This window comes from Boleophthalmus pectinirostris, unplaced genomic scaffold (assembly GCF_026225935.1).
Source record: "Boleophthalmus pectinirostris isolate CB_2022bp ecotype Guang Dong unplaced genomic scaffold, ASM2622593v1 HiC_scaffold_3, whole genome shotgun sequence".
Taxonomy (NCBI): Eukaryota; Metazoa; Chordata; class Actinopteri; order Gobiiformes; family Gobiidae; genus Boleophthalmus; species Boleophthalmus pectinirostris.
In genome coordinates this window covers 7237453-7255920 of record NW_026571299.1, presented here as the reverse complement: position 1 = coordinate 7255920, position 18468 = coordinate 7237453, and the positions used below count along the sequence as shown (strand labels likewise).

General features: G+C 43.2%; 1 protein-coding gene across 1 annotated transcript in view; it reads right to left on the bottom strand.

The window, feature by feature from the left end:
* The window catches only part of mgat4b (alpha-1,3-mannosyl-glycoprotein 4-beta-N-acetylglucosaminyltransferase B), a 67188-nt gene that overhangs the window by 15850 nt on the left and 32870 nt on the right, over positions 1 to 18468 (bottom strand). Inside the window, exons 2-6 of the mRNA XM_055160694.1 lie at positions 12456 to 12635; positions 10783 to 10923; positions 6535 to 6668; positions 4944 to 4990; positions 3588 to 3701 (exon numbers count right to left, since the gene is read on the bottom strand). Coding sequence (XP_055016669.1) covers positions 3588 to 3701; positions 4944 to 4990; positions 6535 to 6668; positions 10783 to 10923; positions 12456 to 12635 — 616 coding nt within the window. The remainder of the gene's footprint in view (positions 1 to 3587; positions 3702 to 4943; positions 4991 to 6534; positions 6669 to 10782; positions 10924 to 12455; positions 12636 to 18468) is intronic.

Here is an 18468-nt window from a genome sequence, read left to right as displayed (position 1 = left end):
TATTAATCTCTGTAATTGTTAAATTTTTAAGTACAGTGTTACCCCCAATTCACACCAAAGCACAACAGCGCGTAAACGCAGCAGCTCAGCACACGAGCAGCAGACGAGCAGCTTTAGCTTTCAATTTTAACCGGTCTGACAGTGTAACACCGACAGAGTCATACGTGCGTCCAACGAGCGTCTGACGCTGACGCGCTGCTCAAGATAGTTTGGAGTTCTAATTTTGCAGCATCAACAGAGCGTCTCCAAGGTTTTCAGCAGGGGAAAGACAGGAAATAAACACATGGTGTCAAAATAAACTTCCAATGTCCTTTCAAAATAAGTTAACCAAAGTCAAGACAATGATGTAAACAATGCGCACTGCCCCGCAGGCTCAGGGTCTCTCGGTCTCTCTCTCCAAGATTAGTCCTGGTTTAGACCTGGTTTAGTCCTGGTTTAGTCCTGACCCACCAGTAAAATTCCAGAACGTTAAAACCTGCCTGTTTCAGCAACTATTTGCCCGTATCCATCGGTGCAGGACTCTGTATCAAGTTATAAACGTATAGGCCTTTTTATGTATGTAAATAAGGTTTTAATCACACTTGTAATGTATGTTACTTGACCCATTAATTATAGGTGAATTTAAAAATGTGAGGTGTTTTATGTAACTTTATAGATATAGATATTGTAAACTTTATTTATAATATCTACAATAAAATCTGCCATAACCATCTTAAATGCATTCTGCAGTTCTACACTTAAGCCACAGTACACTTAATACACATTCTAACTTAATACACTTTAACATAACATTTTAAAAAAACAACTACACATGTTAAGAACAAAAAGCAAGTACAAAATGCAATGTATGAAAACAGACTGTGTAGCAGGAGTGTCTCTGAAGCTCTGGTGTGAATTGAAACTTTTAAATTTACACATGTTCGCAGCTCCACCTACGTTAAAGGTTGTATGGAGGATTTTTTTTTGTTTCAAATTGTCAATGATAGATTATAGAGATGCAGTAGTCTTGTAATTATGATGACCAAAAAAAAGAGAATAAAAATTCATCAACTCTGGATGTGGTGGGGCTAAACATTTGCCAATAGATAACGACACTGCCTCGTTATCTGTGAGCTGACAGGCTGTCAATCAATCTCCCTACGTTTCTAGCGTAACTGACTTGCCTGCGCGCCGCCGGTACGTGGTTTACATACGACTGTCACGCAGTCCACAGACGCAAGACGCACAGACGCTGTTTACTCCACCAACGCAACAGTTCTTAGCGGCTTTTTTGACCTATATCTTCCTCGCAGTTAGCACAAAGTTTGTTGCGATGGCGACAAGAATCCAGGAGCAGTTCGCCGCAAAAGAAAGTCAGTTTTTGAGGTCGCTGAAAGAAGAAGACAAGGGGAAAAGCAGCGAAGCCAAACTAAGGTGATTCTTGAAGATTCATTCCAGCGATGGCGCGACTGAAGCAGACGCAGGGTCTAAAGACTGACGCACTGGTCCACAAATTACTCCTGGACAGGAAACTTCTGCTTATTATGAAAACGTACTTTATTTCCAAGAGCTAGACAAACGTTTTTCAGGACACGAAAGCGATATCCTATGTCTGAAAACGTAATTTTCAATGCAAAGAAAGAGTCCGTTTGCTGCTGCGTGTTGTAGCTAGTTCATTCGCACGGAATCTCCGCGCACTCTTCTCTGCTCCTCTTACTGCTCCTCTCCCCGCTGCCCGATCCGCTCTTCTCCCTGCTCCTCACTTCTCCGGGCACGGAATCTCCGCGCACCGCTCCCCTCTCCTCTCTCCCTGCTCCGCTCTTCTCCCTGCTCCTCACTTCTCCGGGCACGGAATCTCCGCGCACCCCCTCCCCCCGCTCCTCACTTCTCCGTCTTGCCTAACCAACACTGTAGTTAGTTGTTTACAAGTCATGTGCAGCACCGGCTGTAAACAAACCTGTTTCTGGCGTAAGGAGGAGGCGGGAGGAGGTGTTTCTACGTAGGAGCTGTAGGGGAGGGGAGGTGGTTTCACACATGCGCAACATTTGAAAAAGGACAAACAGTCGCTGGATTTCTCGTTCCTTGGAAAAACCTCTATACAACCTTTAAGCGCCGCTGCAGCTCCTGGTGTGGGTTCGGGGTTGGCAGTTACCATCATTGCTTCTGAGTGTGTTCACGTGCACATCAGTTTCCTGCTTATAAATGCACTATCGCAATTACTTGACATAATCTTACAAATGCGCAAGTGCAAAAATTATATATTTAATAAACGGAAAAAAGGAAAAATACAAACAACTATAGAACGCTCAGGAGGTTCCTAACCAGCGTGAGAAGCTCTGAGGTGTCCCACAATCCACTGCACAAATCCACGTTTCTAAACACTTGTACAAATTCTATACTGCAGCAGATTCTGCACAAATAAATTCAACTTTCGACATATAAACCATAACCACTCTAGAGCCACATCAGCCTGTCTGAAATTATAACATTTTTAATTCAGCTTTGTGCACATTTGTTTACGTTTACAGAAATGAAACTTAAAACCGCATGGCTAACTTGCATAAACTGTAAGCACTCTAAACTTCAAGTATAACAAACATATTTTTAAGATATTGTCATTTTAAAATCTATATACGGGTGCGATACCATACCGGGAGCCTCCAACCCCATCAAAAAACGGCCCAGAGCGCCCTATACACGAATCCACTCGGGCGTCCGAGCACGACTTCAGTAAACTACAAAGCCGCAAACACACACGGAGCAGACAGCGACCGCACAGCGAAAAACACCCACAGACACACTCATCACTCCACGCCGACGAGGAACGGAACGGAGGAACGAACCAAAAAAGCGAGCGCGACGTGCCACTTCTAGACACGACTGAACAACTGAGTCACTGCGAACACGCCGACAATCGCCACAACTGAACAAAGCCCAGAGTCACCGTGAACGCCACAAACAAACAAAACCACTCACCCATCACACTGATGTGTTTCCCTTTAACCCATTGACGCCGGATGCTGCACAGCGCAGCGCTGAGTCCCCTGTCGGTGTTCCGGATTGTCTGGCGATCAGCGTAACTGGTAAAGGCGGGGCCACATCTGGAAGCATGGGGGGCGTGTCCTCCTCTCGCTTCCATTCACTCCCATAGAGAGACGCAAAACTGCCGGAGCTGTACTGTCGCGTTAAACCTTCTTTATCGTGGCATATTATTTCTCCATTGAAAAATAATCCAAATGTATCCCGAACATGCTCCTATCAAGACCTGGTACAAGACCCGGAACACCTACAGGGGACTCAGCGCTGTGCTGTGCAGCATCCGGCGTCAATGGGTTAAAGTCCTCTAAAGACCATTTAATGACAGTGCGTCTTATAGTGCGGAAAATACGGTAAATGAAAGGGTAATTAAAAAAGAATAGCAACAGAATAAATAAAAAATTTAGATGCAGCTCACTGACGATGAGTTGTGCCATTTTTAGAACCAGCCTGTGGGCGATTCATGTTGTCCTTGGGGGTGCGAACTGGTGTCTGCGGGTCTGTAGTTGGTGTCCCCAGCTTTAAGAATGTTGTGGTTTGTTTTCTGTTTGATTTGAGCGGGTGATTCGTACCTGACCCTCTCTTTGGGGTCTCCGAACGACTCCCTCAGTTTGGAGAAGTCTGGGTAAAAGTGAGACGAAGGAGAGACCACCTCCAGGAGACCGGACTGGATCTCTGCTGGGAAACTGAAACAAAAAACACACACAAATAAGTAAAAAATAACAGAGAATAGTGTTGGAGGCAAGTTTGGCTCTGATTTTAAACTATTTTTAACAAATGCTTTGAACTTTACAGTGTCACGTATTTTCCAATATTATCCAACTCTAAAATAGGTCTAATCTAAGACTAAACCGGGACTAAAGGAGGGTTTGACCAGGACTAAATCAGAAGTAAACAAAACCAAAGCCTAAATTCAACCAGGACTAAATCAGAACTAAACCAGAACTTAAGTTAAACCAGGATTCAACCAGGACCACATCAGAACTAGACAGGGATTAAACCAGGATCTAACAGGACCAAACTAGGACTAAACCAGGATTGAACCAGGATTAAACCAGGACTGAATCAGGATTAAACAGGATTAAACCAGGCCCACACCAGGGCTAAACCAGGGCTAAACCAGGACTAAATCAGAACTAAACCAAGACAAAACCAGGACTAAACCAGGACTAAACCAGGTCTAAACCAGAACTGAAACAGGACAAAACCAGGACTAAACTAGTCCCAAACCAAGACTGAACCATGACTAAACCAGGACTAAATATGAATAAACCAGGACTAAACCAGGACTGAACCAGGACTAAACCAGAACTAAACCAGATCTAAACCAGAACTGAAGGAGGACTAAACCAGAACTAAATGAGGCCCAAACCAGGATTGAACCAGGACTAAACCAGGACTAAATATGAATAAACCAGGACTAAACCAGGTCTAAACCAGGTCGAAACCAGGCCCAAACTAGAACTGAAGCAGGTCTAAACCAGGTCTAAACCAGAACTAAACAGGACTGAACCAGAACTAAACCAAGACAAAACCAGTCTAAACCAGAACTAAACCAGAACTAAACCAGGACTAAACCAGGACTGAACCAGGACTAAACCAGAACTAAACCAGATCTAAACCAGAACTAAACCAGAACTGAAGCAGGACTAAACCAGGACTAAACATGACTAAACCAGAACTAAACCAGAACTGAACCAAGACTCAACTAGGCCTAAACCAGGATTAAACCAGGACTGAACCAAAACTAAACCAGGACTAAACCTGGACTAAACCAGAACTAAACAAGGCCCAAACCAGGATTGAACCATGAGCAAACCAGGCCTGAACCAGGACTAAACCAGGACTAAACCAGGGCTGAACCAACAGTAAAGAAAGACTAAACCAGGACAAAATCAGATCTAAACCAGGACTAAACCAGGACTCACATGCTCCTGAGGTTTTCTGCCACAGAGCTGGCGTACTGTTGATCGGCCTGTAACACAAACAGACAAAAACAACAACGTCAAACATAATGGTTGTGTCCATGGAGATACGTTAGGGAGAATGTACCACAGTATGGCATTAAACATATGTATTCTACTGTAAGCGGGCCCACCTCTCCACAGATCTGACCTATAAATTACCCCAGTGCTTGTGTCCGTGGATATAGATCGATTTAATATCATACTGCGAAAAATTCCAGGAAGAACAACCACAAACCCTCCACCCAGAAAGTTACAGAGTGCACCTTTAATAATAGTCCGCCGCGTGTTTTCCTAAATCCCGCTGACCTTTGACCTTTTCTGTGCACTAGTGTCTGACATTTAGCCGCGTTGAGACCAGTTTACTTAGTCAGACGTATCCAGATGATTATTACTCATATGATCCAAGTCTGAGCGCTGCAACATCCCGTGAAAGGTCAGAGCTGGACTAAGTACGCCCCCAAGACACGGCGCTAATGTTAGTCAGGCTGGATTTAGCGTCTGAGCTAATGGATGCTAATGCCGCTGAATACGCTCTGGCAGAAAGTCGATAATAAAAGATCTTAAAATGATGAATATGAAGAAGTTTTACATGTTCTGAAGTGAAAATATGTAAGACCAGGACTAAACCAGGACTAAAACAGGTCTAAACCAGGACTAGACCAGGACTGAACTAGAACTAAACCAGGACTAAGCCAGAATTAAATCAGGACTAAACCAGGACTAGCCCAGGACTAAACCAGAACTAAACCAGGACTAACTAAGAACTAAACCAGGACTAAACCAGGACTAAACCAGGACTAAACCAGGACTGAACCAGGACTAAACCAGGACTAAACCAGGACTAAACCAGGAACTGAACCAGGACTAAACCAGGACTGAACCAGGACTAAACCAGAACTAAACCAGGACTAAACCAGAACTAAACCAGGACTAACAAAGAACTAAACCAGGACTAAACCAGGACTGAACCAGGACTAAACCAGGGTCTAAACCAGGACTAAACTAGGCCTAAACCAGGACCAAACCAGAGCTAAACCAGGACTAAACTAGGCCTAAACCAGGACCAAACCAGAGCTAAACCAGGATTAAACTAAGACTAAACCAGGACTAAACTAGGACTAAACCAGGACTGAACCAGGACTAAACCAGAACTAAACCAGGACTAACAAAGAAGTAAACCAGGACTGAACCAGGACTACACCAGGACTAAACCAGAACTAAACCGGAACTGAACCGGGACTGAACCAGGATTAACCAGGATTAAACTAAGACTAAACCAGGACTAAACTAGGACTAAACCAGGACTGAACAAGGACTAAACCAGGGACTAAACCAGGACTAAACCAGGGTCTAAACCAGGACTAAACTAGAACTAAACCAGGACTAAACTAGAACTAAACTAGGACTGAACCAGGACTAAACCAGGACTAACAAAGAAGTAAACCAGGACTGAACCAGGACTACACCAGGACTAAACCAGGACTGAACCGGGACTGAACCAGGACTGAACCAGGATTAACCAGGACTAAACCAGGACTGAACCAGGACTGACCTCTGCGATGAGGACCACGATGACGCAGTCCTCTCTTTCCGCGGGGGACAGCTCCGACATCAGAGACGTGAGAGTGTCCGACAGGTACGAGTGCACCTCCCTCTTCACGCTGGGGACGCCGAGGACGATGGACACTGCAGGGGACAGAGGAGACAGAGACAGAGGACACGTGAGACAAACCAGGACCAGGGACAGAGGACATGTGAGACAAACCAGGACCAGGGACAGAGGACACGTGAGACAAACCAGGACCAGGGACAGAGGACACGTGAGACAAACCAGGACCAGGGACAGAGGACATGTGAGACAAACCAGGACCAGAGGACACGTGAGACAAACCAGGACCAGAGGACATGTGAGACAAACCAGGACCAGGGACAGAGGACACGTGAGACAAACCAGGACCAGGGACAGAGGACATGTGAGACAAACAACTCCAGGGACAGAGGACATGTGAGACAAACCAGGACCAGGGACAGAGGACACATGAGACAAACCAGGACCAGGGACAGAGGACATGTGAGACAAACCAGGACCAGGGACAGAGGACATGTGAGACAAACCAGGACCAGGGACAGAGGACACGTGAGACAAACCAGGACCAGGGACAGAGGACATGTGAGACAAACCAGGACCAGAGGACATGTGAGACAAACCAGGACCAGGGACAGAGGACATGTGAGACAAACCAGGACCAGAGACAGAGGACATGTGAGACAACCAGGACCAGACAGGAATGTGAGACAAACCAGGACCAGAGGACAGAGGACATGTGAGACAGGACCAGGGACAGAGGACATGTGAGACAAACCAGGACCAGGGACAGAGGACATGTGAGACAAAACAGCACAGGGACAGAGGACATGTGAGACAAACTAGCACAGGGACAGAGGACATGTGAGACAAACAACACTATTCCAGGGACAGAGGAGAGAGGGGACAGAGGGGACAGGAGACAAGTGAGACAAACCAGTATCAGGGACAGAGGACATGTGAGACAAAACTAGCACAGGGACAGAGGACATGTGAGACAAACAGCACGATTCCAGGGACAGAGGAGGACAGAGGACACATGAGACAAACCAGCACCAGGGACAGAGGAGAAAGGACACAGAGGGGACAGAGGACATGTGAGACAAACAGCACCAGGGGCAGAGGAGAGAGGGGACAGAGGGACCAGGGGAGACAGAGGACATGTGAGACAAACAGCACCAGGAAAAGAGGACCAGAGAACCAGCACTATTCCAGGGACAGAGGAGGACAGAGGAGAGAGGACAGAGAAGAGAAAAGAGAGGGGACAGAGGGGACAGAGGACATTTGAGACAAACAACACTATTCCAGGGACAGAGGAGGACAGAGGAGAGAGAAGGACAGAGGGGACAGAGGACATTTGAGACAAACCAGCACTATTCCAGGGACAGAGAGAGGACAGAGGGGGACACTATCCCAGGGACAGAGGACATGTGAGACAAATGAGCACTATTCCAGGGACAGAGAGAGGACAGAGGGGACAGAGGGGACAGCAGGGACAGAGGACACATGAGACAAGCAACACTATTCCAGGGACAACTATGATCTGTAACCAGGCTGAATCAAATCTAAGTGGACAAAATCAGGACTAAACCAGGACTAAAGCAGAACTAAACCAGGACTAGAATCAGGACTAAACCAGGATTAAACCAGGACTAAGCGAGGCAAGACCAAACCAGGCTAAAACTATGTTAGATCTAAACATGTGCTTCACCTGGACTAAACAAATCCAGGACAAACATAAACAAATCCTGACTGTGGAGTGTGTCCTCCAGGCCCAGTGGGGGTCTGAGGGGAGCCGGGTGGTCGAGCCCCAGACACAGAGCTCTGTTTCTGGGCAGCGAGTGAGCCGTGAGCCCCTGAGGATCCGGGTCTGTGGAGGTCTGGGGGGGTGAGGCTATTTTTAGACCAGACTGAGACTCAGAGCTAACAGGAAGTGACAGTGTCATGTGACCAGGCGGGTCATGTGACTGCTGCAGCGCCCACAGACAGACGGAGTAAAACACAGAGAGGCCAAGATCATTTCAAATGAATCAACAAGAAGACATTTTGTGAAGACAGACGTAGGCCCAAAATCAGCCCTCGAAATCAGGAATAGACTCAATACAGTGTCCCGCATGTGCATTGTAGGACACGGCAACATCACATGCAGCAAGTGAGCTCAGTGTTTACAGAAGTCGAATTTCACAAAAAAATCTGAACTGGGCATTAGGTTCTGCAGTCTGAATGGGTCCAAAACTCAGCAGCTCGACTTTTAACTGGACCCCGGGAAACACAAGAGCGTCTCACCTTTTTTAGCCTCGTGTGCTTTAGAGTCGATTTTAAAATGTGTGTATTTACTTTTAAGTGTTTGCACAGTCTAGCGTCCTCCTACCTCGCTGACCTGATCCACCCTCACGCCCCTGTCCCTCGCTCAGGTCAGCGGACCAGCTCCAGCTCGACGTCCCAAAGACTAAACGTAAGCTTTGTGGGGACCGTGTGTATTCTGTTGCTGCCCCACGGCTCTGGAACCAGTCGCCATTAGAGACCGAAAGGGCGGAGTCTGTACCTGTTTTTAAATCACTGCTAAAAACGCAGCTTTTTTCACTTGACATGCACATTTCTTATTGTTGAGTATCTTATTGTTTTCTGTGTTTTTTAGTAGTTGTATTGTGACTTTGACTGAGATTGTCCTTGTCTGTTCAATGTTTGTGCAGCACTTTGGTTTGAAAGTGCTTTATAAATACATTTGGTAAGGTAAGGTGGTATTTAGTTTTGATACTAGGACTCAACAAACACTCAACCAGGACTCAACCCTGACAGCAGCACTACTCGAAGGACAAACCCATGAGATTTGCCCAGATGCAAACTACACCCAACCCATGTCACTACAAACTAAACCAGGACTTAACCAGGACTACAGTTGGTTCAAGAACGACCAAGGCTACGTTCAGACTGCAGGGCTTAATGCTCAATTCGGATTTTTTAATGAAATCCTATTTTTTTGCGAGGTCGTTCACATTTACAATTAAATGTGACTTGTATGTGATCTCCAGTGTGAACTTTAAACACCCCAACAGTGCCCCGCATGTGCACTGGAGGACCTGACAACGTCCCAAACAGCGATTGTGCTCAATGTTTTGTGGAAGTCGCCTAAACGCGGAGTTTGTCTCCCAAAATCTGGTCCAGTTCTTTGTAAAATGGACAGGTTACGTGTTTGTTTGAGACTTTAACCTACTTGTATTTTGGCTCGCAGGCTCTTTAGTTTTTGTTGACATTGGAGCCAGGACCGTCTGTAGCCGAGGTCGTTCATTTAAAAAAAAGCCCAGTTCCGATAAGACTCCTCCAATTTGGCCTGAATACAGCGATCCCACCAAATATTAAACTCACTAACCTTGCTTTCCCTTCATTGACTAGACTCTGAGCCTGACGTGTAGGTGAGATGAATGTGGCCTGGCCATTCAGACTGAAGTCGCATGTTAAAAGATCAGATATGTATCAGTTTTAGGAGCACATATCCAAGGCTACGTTCAGACTGTTGCCTGAAGTGACTCAAATCCCGATTTTTTCGAACCTATGCTCCTGTATCTGATCTTTTAACGACACTGGTCACTTGGACATGTGCTCCTAAAACCGATACATATCCGATCTTCTGACGTGCGACTTCAGTCTGAACGGCCAGGTCGTATTCATCCCACCTACGTGTCAGGCTCGGAGTCTCGACAACGGAGGGAAAGCGAGGTTAGTGAGTTTGGAGCAATCTTATCAAAAAAATCGGGCGGTTTTTGAACTGACGGTCCTGGCTCCAATGTCAACGAAAAATAAAAAGAGAAAAACAAGGAGGCTAAAGACTCAAACAAACAAAACGGCCATGGATGTTTAACCTGTCCATTTTACAAAGAACTGGACCGGATTTTGGGAGACAAGCCCGAAGTTTAGGCGACTTCCGTAAACACTGAGCACGCTCGTCCTCCAATGCACATGCGGGACACTTTTGGGGAGCTTAAAAGTCACACTGAAGATCACATACAAGTCACATTTAATTAGAAATGTGAACGACCTCGCAAAAAAATCAGATTTCAGACTGTGTCATTAAAAGATCAGATACAGGTCGCACGGGCCACTTCAGGCTGCAGTCTGAACGTAGCCTAAGCCTAAAGGGTGTTAAACCAGATCTAAAGTACTTGAGTTGTAGTGGTGACGTGAATCCTGTGATTGCGCCCCCTGCTGGAGTCTTACCCCCGGTGCGGCCCTGGCCCAGGTGCACGGCGGGCTGCAGGCTCTCGGGGTGCTGCAGGTGCGGCAGGTGATGGAAGATGGAGGGAAGCTGGAGAACGCTCTTGGTACTGCTGACGTTCCACAGCTTCAGACGGGTCTCCTCTGAAACACACGAGCCCACAGTGAGTCCTCTGCTCCATCTGAACCTCCTCTGCTCCATCTACTACTACTACTACTACTACAACTACTACTACTACAAATACAACTACAACTACTACAACTTTCCTATGTTCCTAATCCAGAGTAACCCAGTGAGAAAACTACTGCTCCTACTATTAATTCTGCTAATACTATGACTAGTCCTGCAAATACTTCTACGGCTATTACTACAGCTTCAACCACAACTATTACAACAACTAGTAATAGTACTAGGACTAGTAGTAGTAGTAGTAGTAGTTAGTCACAGGTTTCACAGGATCATAAAAAAGTTGTAGTAGTTTTTGTTTTATTTGTAGAAGCTATAGTAGTAGCTGTATTTACTCCTGGCTAGGATCATGTATGTAGTATTTGTAGTAGTAGTAGTAGTAGTAGTAGTAGTAGTAGTAGTAGTAGTAGTAGTAGTAATAATAGTAGCTGAATTTGTTGTAGTAGAAGCGGTAGTAGCGGCTGGAGTAGTAATTGCAGGTGTACTCATAGTAGTAGCAGAAGAATGATAGTAGTAGGAGTAGAAACAAGAGCAGTAGTAGTAGCCCTAGTACTGTTAGTAGTTGTTGTAGTAGTAGTTGTAGTAGAAGCTGTAGTGATAGCCATAGTAGTATCTGCAGGACTAGCCACAGTAGTAGCAGAATTAATAGCAGTAGTAGTACCAGTAGTTTTCTCACTGGGCTACTCTACTACTACTACTACTACTACGACTAGTCCTGCAATTACTACTGCAGCTACTACTACAACTTCAGCTATTACTATTACAACTACTACTACTATACTACAAATGCTACATAATCGATCTTAGCCAGAAGTAAATGCAGCTACTACTATAGCTTCTACAAATAAAATTACAACTACTCCAACTTTTTTATGATTCTGTGAATCCTGTGACTACTATTACTACTATTACAGGTATTAAAGCTACTACAAATACAACTACAACTACTATAACTTTCTTATGATCCTAGCGCGGAGTAACCCAGTGAGAAAAAAAAAAAAAGCATGATGGCTACTATTACTGCTACTACTATGAATAGTTCTGACATTACTACTACAGCTTCTATTACAACTTTTGCTGCTACTACAACTACTACAGCTACTGGTACTACTACTACTGCTAGGAATACTACATACATGATCCTAGCCAGGAGTAAATACAGATACTACTAGTTTCAACAAATAAAACTACAACTACTACAACATTTTTATGATCCTGTGACTACTACTGCTTCTACTACTACTACTACTACGTCTACTACTACTACTACTGGTACTGCTTCTGCTACTACACTGACTAGTCCTGCAATTACTACTAGAGCTTCTACTACAACGTCGGCTACTACTACTACTACTACAACTACTTTTTTTATGATTCTGTGAAACCTGTGACAACTGCTACTACTACTGCTGCTTCTTCTACTACTCCTACTCCTACTACTCCTACTACTCCTACTACTACTACTACTACTACTCCTCATGCTGTGTACCTGAGAGGCTGGCCCAGGTCTTGTTGAGGTCTCGGAGGGCCTGTTTCTCTGCGATGGCCTTCTTGATCTCGTCCAGGACCAGGTTGAGTTCTTTGGACCTCCTGAGGTTCTCCTGCTCGGCCGAGTGCAGCCGGTCTCTGAGGGCCAAGAACTCCCTCTGGTACACATCCACCACATCTCCTGAAACACACGGAGACACGAATCACTACAAGAACTCCCTCTGGTACACATCCACCACATCTCCTGAAACACACGGAGACACGAATCACTACAAGAACTCCCTCTGGTACACATCCACCACATCTCCTGAAACACACAGAGACACGAATCACTACAAGAACTCCCTCTGGTACACATCCACCACATCTCCTGAAACACACGGAGACACGAATCACTACAAGAACTCCCTCTGGTACACATCCACCACATCTCCTGAAACGCACAGAGACACGAATCACTACAAGAACTCCCTCTGGTACACATCCACCACATCTCCTGAAACACACAGAGACACGAATCACTACAAGAACTCCCTCTGGTACACATCCACCACATCTCCTGAAACACACGGAGACACGAATCACTACAAGAACTCCCTCTGGTACACATCCACCACATCTCCTGAAACACACGGAGACACGAATCACTACAAGAACTCCCTCTGGTACACATCCACCACATCTCCTGAAACACACAGAGACACGAATCACTACAAGAACTCCCTCTGGTACACATCCACCACATCTCCTGAAACACACAGAGACACGAATCACTACAAGAACTCCCTCTGGTACACATCCACCACATCTCCTGAAACACACAGAGACACGAATCACTACAAGAACTCCCTCTGGTACACATCCACCACATCTCCTGAAACACACGGAGACACGAATCACTACAAGAACTCCCTCTGAATCCATGTATCATTCGTTCATTCGTTTTTCAATATAAAACCAAAAATAAGAAAACGAAAAAACAACAGTTTTCTTCGCTATTTGTCTCCAAAACCAAAATGAAAAAATGGATAATGATTCGCCCAGGACTAAACCAGGTCTAAACAACATGACACCTAACAGTAGGTTGACATAATTTAAGGTGATCTCATATAAAAAATAATTTCTCTATCAATAATATTTTTTAATATGGTGAAGGAAAGCTGATCTTGTTTCTGTCTTTAACAGACAAAACCTCTTATATTAATATATCGTGGTCTTTGTTTCTCTACAGTAAACAGTTGCTTATTCATGGAGACTTGGGCTCAGACAATTTGAAGACAACAAACAAGAATTTTCAGGATGTGGTTGCTACATTCATGTCGTTTAAAAAAACATGACAATATCAAGTAATCCAAAGTAATCAGATTACGTTACTCATTTTAAGTAATTTAATGGATTACGTTCCAAACTACATTTTGGGGTGTGTAATCTGTAATCTGTAGGGGATTACATTTTAAAAGTAACCTTCCCAACACTGGCTATAGGACATGGGGAACAAGAGAAAAGGATTTAAAATATGATTCATAGTAAACGTCTGCAAGCAAATGAGGATTATATTGATATTACATACTGAAAAAGATCGGTAAAATGACATAAACAAGGCCCGACATTTGGTCTCGCTAGATTTACATTTAATTTTATTATGATATAGAAGCTGATTTTTTTTTTCAATACATCACACTGCATGACGCGACTGACTAAAGGCTGGCGAGAACGTCCCCCGTCCCCCGAGCTGAAACTTTCAATCCAGGGAGACGCTTGAGCTGGTATTCAGTTTATCATTCTATGAAACATCAGAGTAAACTTATTATTATGTGCTCTAATACTTGATCTGATACAGCTTAAGATCATTATCAAACTTCAGGAAGGGTAATTCTTTTTAGTATCAATACCTGCTCAAATGAGGATCTAGTTTCGATATAGTTTTAGTATCGATTAGTCTCTGACTTTAAATACTTTTGGTAACTCTGGTCCTTATAGGCGAGACACTTCACCCACTTTGTCTGGTGTGACTGTGGTGTGACTGGGTGTAGGTGGCGGGAGATCAGTCTGGCCCAAAACAGCTGCGGCCACAACAGAAACTCACCACCACCACCAGGTTTGATTAAAGTGTCCGAGCTTTAGTCCAGCCCCTGATGTTTGGACCTGCCTGTGGTCACGTGTCCGGACCTGTAAATGTGTCCTGGACCGGGCCGTCTCTGTTTCCATGAGCCGAGTCTGTTTGGCTAATCTGTCCTGACACTTATGAGAGTCGGTATCTAAGTACAGGGGCCAAAACAGCTCCAGTGACTTCATATGGGCTTTCTATTAACTACCTAAGTGTTTATACTGACGGAGAACACACACACACACACACACACACACAGAGACACACAAGTTCAGGGTTCCCATTCTTTTTCACTGACAAAATTTCAAAACTTTTCCATGACTTTTTCCATGACCTAAAGTGAATTTTCCACGATTTTACGGCACCTACATGTGTAGAACTGATCAGACTTTTAGGGTAAATATGAAATGTTAACTCTTTCCATTCACCTTATGGTTTGGGATTAGAGTTTTTTAACATTCAAAATACTGTCAGTGCGTTTATTGTCGTCTCTTTTAAACAAAAAGTCCTGGTTTAGTTCTTGTTTAGTTGTGGTTTAGTCTTGGTTTTAGATTTGGTTTAATCCTGGTTAAGTGATGCTTCTTTAGTTCTTGGTTAATCCTGGATCAGTCACATTTAGTCACCTAAGTTAAACCTGGTTCTGTGGATCCTGTGAAGTCTTGGTTTAGTCCTAGTTTAGTGCATACGATCAGAAATAATCATAATCGCCTAATGAGAACGTAACAGAACACTGTAGTTGCGTGAAAGAGATACTAAAATTCCAGGATTTCCATGACCTTGGGAACACTGAATGTTGTGAGATTTACTTCTTCTTAACCTAATCTTCTCAGGTTTGTCCTGTTTTAAAGGGCTCATATTTCAGTGTTTTCTGATCTGATATAATCTTGTTTCCTCGTCACAAACAGACCTGGAGATGTGTTTTGTTTCATTCACACGTTTAACACACAAACCCTGCAGATTTAGGCTGAGACTAAAAACACTCTGGTCCACCTTGTAGAGCTGCTTGATAATGGAAAAAATCATCATCACGATTATTTTGGTCAATACCGAAATCACGATTATTTAAACGATTATTTTTTTAGTTACACGATGCATTTATACAGCATTTCTCTCAAAAAAAAACAACACTTTGTTATTGATAATTTACACAAAACTTTAAATTGAAAATAAATAAAGGCTACAAATATGCACCTTAGAGCAGTTTTGCGATCACTCCGTGGAAACCGTCTGACCTCGCAGCATTAGGATTCGTTTGCTTGACGGTAGACGGGTACTTTTTTTATTTAACCAATCGCTGCTATTTGGTTGTGATGTTTGTCATGCGCCGGAACGCTCAGTGGTGTCCAAGTAATTTTCGGCACAACAGTAAACAAAGCAGAGAGTGAACTTGTCTGTCAACGATCATTGTCTTTTCTGTGAGATGAACTTGCAATAAAAAATGCTAAATTTGTATTTGACAAAGGAAGTCCAAAGGAGGAGAGCGTATGCAGACTGATATCACAACTCAGGTTGGTTCAGGTTTCCGCTAATTGGTCGGTGCGCGGTTTACAACTTCCGAGGTTCTGGCAAACAGTCTAGTGTGTTCTAATTCCTGACTGGAGAGAAATTAAATTGAGCGGAGGCACTAGTTGGCACCAGCCAGGCTAATTTTGCGATGTATAAAACATAAAATAAATTAAATATACTGTAGGCGCCATATACTCTTCCTACCACTGTGCGGCACTGTGGTTCCCTTTGGACGGTTACCTCGCACTATTTAAAAGGGCTGATTCGTACTGTCTATTGACCGTGTCTTAAATGGAACGTATGGCAAATAAAGGACATTTTTAATTAAGTATTTGGTCTTCTTGATCAGGAACACGTGTCAGGAAAACTATTCACACTTTATCGAATCACAGCGGCTCAGGTACAGCACCACAACAGATACTATGAACATGAAATAAAAACAAAAATTATCCAAAATAAATGATATGGGCCCAGTCAAGAAGAAGTAAACAGCAAGGCCAAAAGTTCAAGTTAATGCATCTGATATAAAAATGTATTGAACAGATACATATGTACTCTAGTTTATCAAACTGTTGACCTTTTTTCTGTACCATTTTTGGTTCTAAAGTTACATACGTTTTAAACAGACCATGTATGAAACATGGAGCAAAAATTATTTCCCAAATTTCAAAGACCCAAAAATCATGTAAATAAATGGATGTATTTCATCATATCTTGTGTTATTCCATCTTTGAACTGTTGATGAAGGTACAGGATTTTTCCAAAAAAATGATAAAAATTTTCTTGGAAGGACTGACATATTTTATAGAAATAGTTTCCTTTCATTTTGAAGTAATATTAAAGTATTCAGAAGAAAAAAGCGACAAATTATGTAAAATCCTGCACCTCCTACTTGTTTGAACAATTTTCCCTCCGTTACTTTTCCCTCCGTTACCATGACCTTTCTTCATAAAAAATCTCATGACTCAAAAAGTAAGAGGTTTTTCAATCTAATCTTGTACCATATGGTAGAAAACTATAGTGAGAACCAAGAGTTATCACTGTTTGTATTTATTGCCCAAAAAGTGCTGCATATTTCATTCCCTCTGTTACCAACATGAGTTTAAAAATTTTTTGTCAACAACTTGAAAGAATATCACAGGTTTAACTTGACCCTGTTGGAGTGTAACTCTTTCCTACATTCTGATACTTTACTTATTTCAATAGTCCCTCTAGTTTCTGAATAAGAGACATTTGAATGTCAAAAATCTGCCCGTTTCCCTCCGTTACCACTTGACCGGACCCAAATATCCATCTTTTCTCCAATCTCTATATTTAAAAATAAAATAAAAACACTTATTTATATATATTTTTTTTAAATCCCCAAATTAACATTTCAACTTGATTATATGAGTTTGGAGATCATCATTTGACACAAATCGAAATTGCAATCAAAATTCAATTAATTGCACAGCCTGACCACCTTGTGATGTCATACAGGAATACACTGTGTTTTTAAATATACATACACACACCTTCACTAGAATAATTTGGATGATTTCAGACCTGGAATTGCGGATCCTTACTGAACCAAACGTAAAAGGAGCTGTTAATCTGAAAACCCCGGGATTGTTTTTGTGTCTTAAATCTCACGAGGGTCCATTTCGCGTGACTCAGGACCTTTAATCTGACTTTAGGCATGTTGAAATGTTCATATTTTAAGTGTAATCATAAATAATCTTGCACATTTACACTGCCGTACACTGAAATCTGATTGGTGGAGCTGTTTGCGGTGTTAATCTGGACAGGGTCATATTCATATCAGAGATTATAATCCAGCGCGCTCAGGTACAGACGGGCACTTCATCTGAAATCATACACAGATAATCCACACGGCAGTAATCCTGATGCTCCATTAGACAAGACCTAATCCCACACACTTACAGTCCTGGTGTAGTCCTGGTTTAGTCTTGATATAGTCTTGGTTTAGTCATGTTTTCATCCTCGTTTAGTCTGTTTTTGGTCCGTTTTAGGCCTGGTTCAGTTTGTTTTTAGTCCTTGTTTAGTCCATTTTTAGTCTTGGTTTAATCCGTTTTTAGTCCTGGTATAGTCTTGGTTTTGTCCTGGTTTAGTTTTGCTTTAGTCATGTTTTAGTCCTGGTTTAGTCCTATTCAAATCCTGGTTTAGTCCTGTTTCAGTCCTTCTTTAGTCTTGGTTTAGTCCTGGTTTAATTCTGGTTTAGTCCTTGTTTAGTCTTGCTTTAGTCTGTCTTCAGTCCCAGTCTAGTCCTGATTTAGTCTTGGTTCTAGTGCTAGTTTAGTGCCGGTTTAGTCCTGCTTCATTTCTGCTTTAGTCCTGGTTTAGTCCTGCTTTAGTCCTGGTTTAGTCCTGCTTTAGTCTTGGTTTAGTCTTGGTTTTGTAA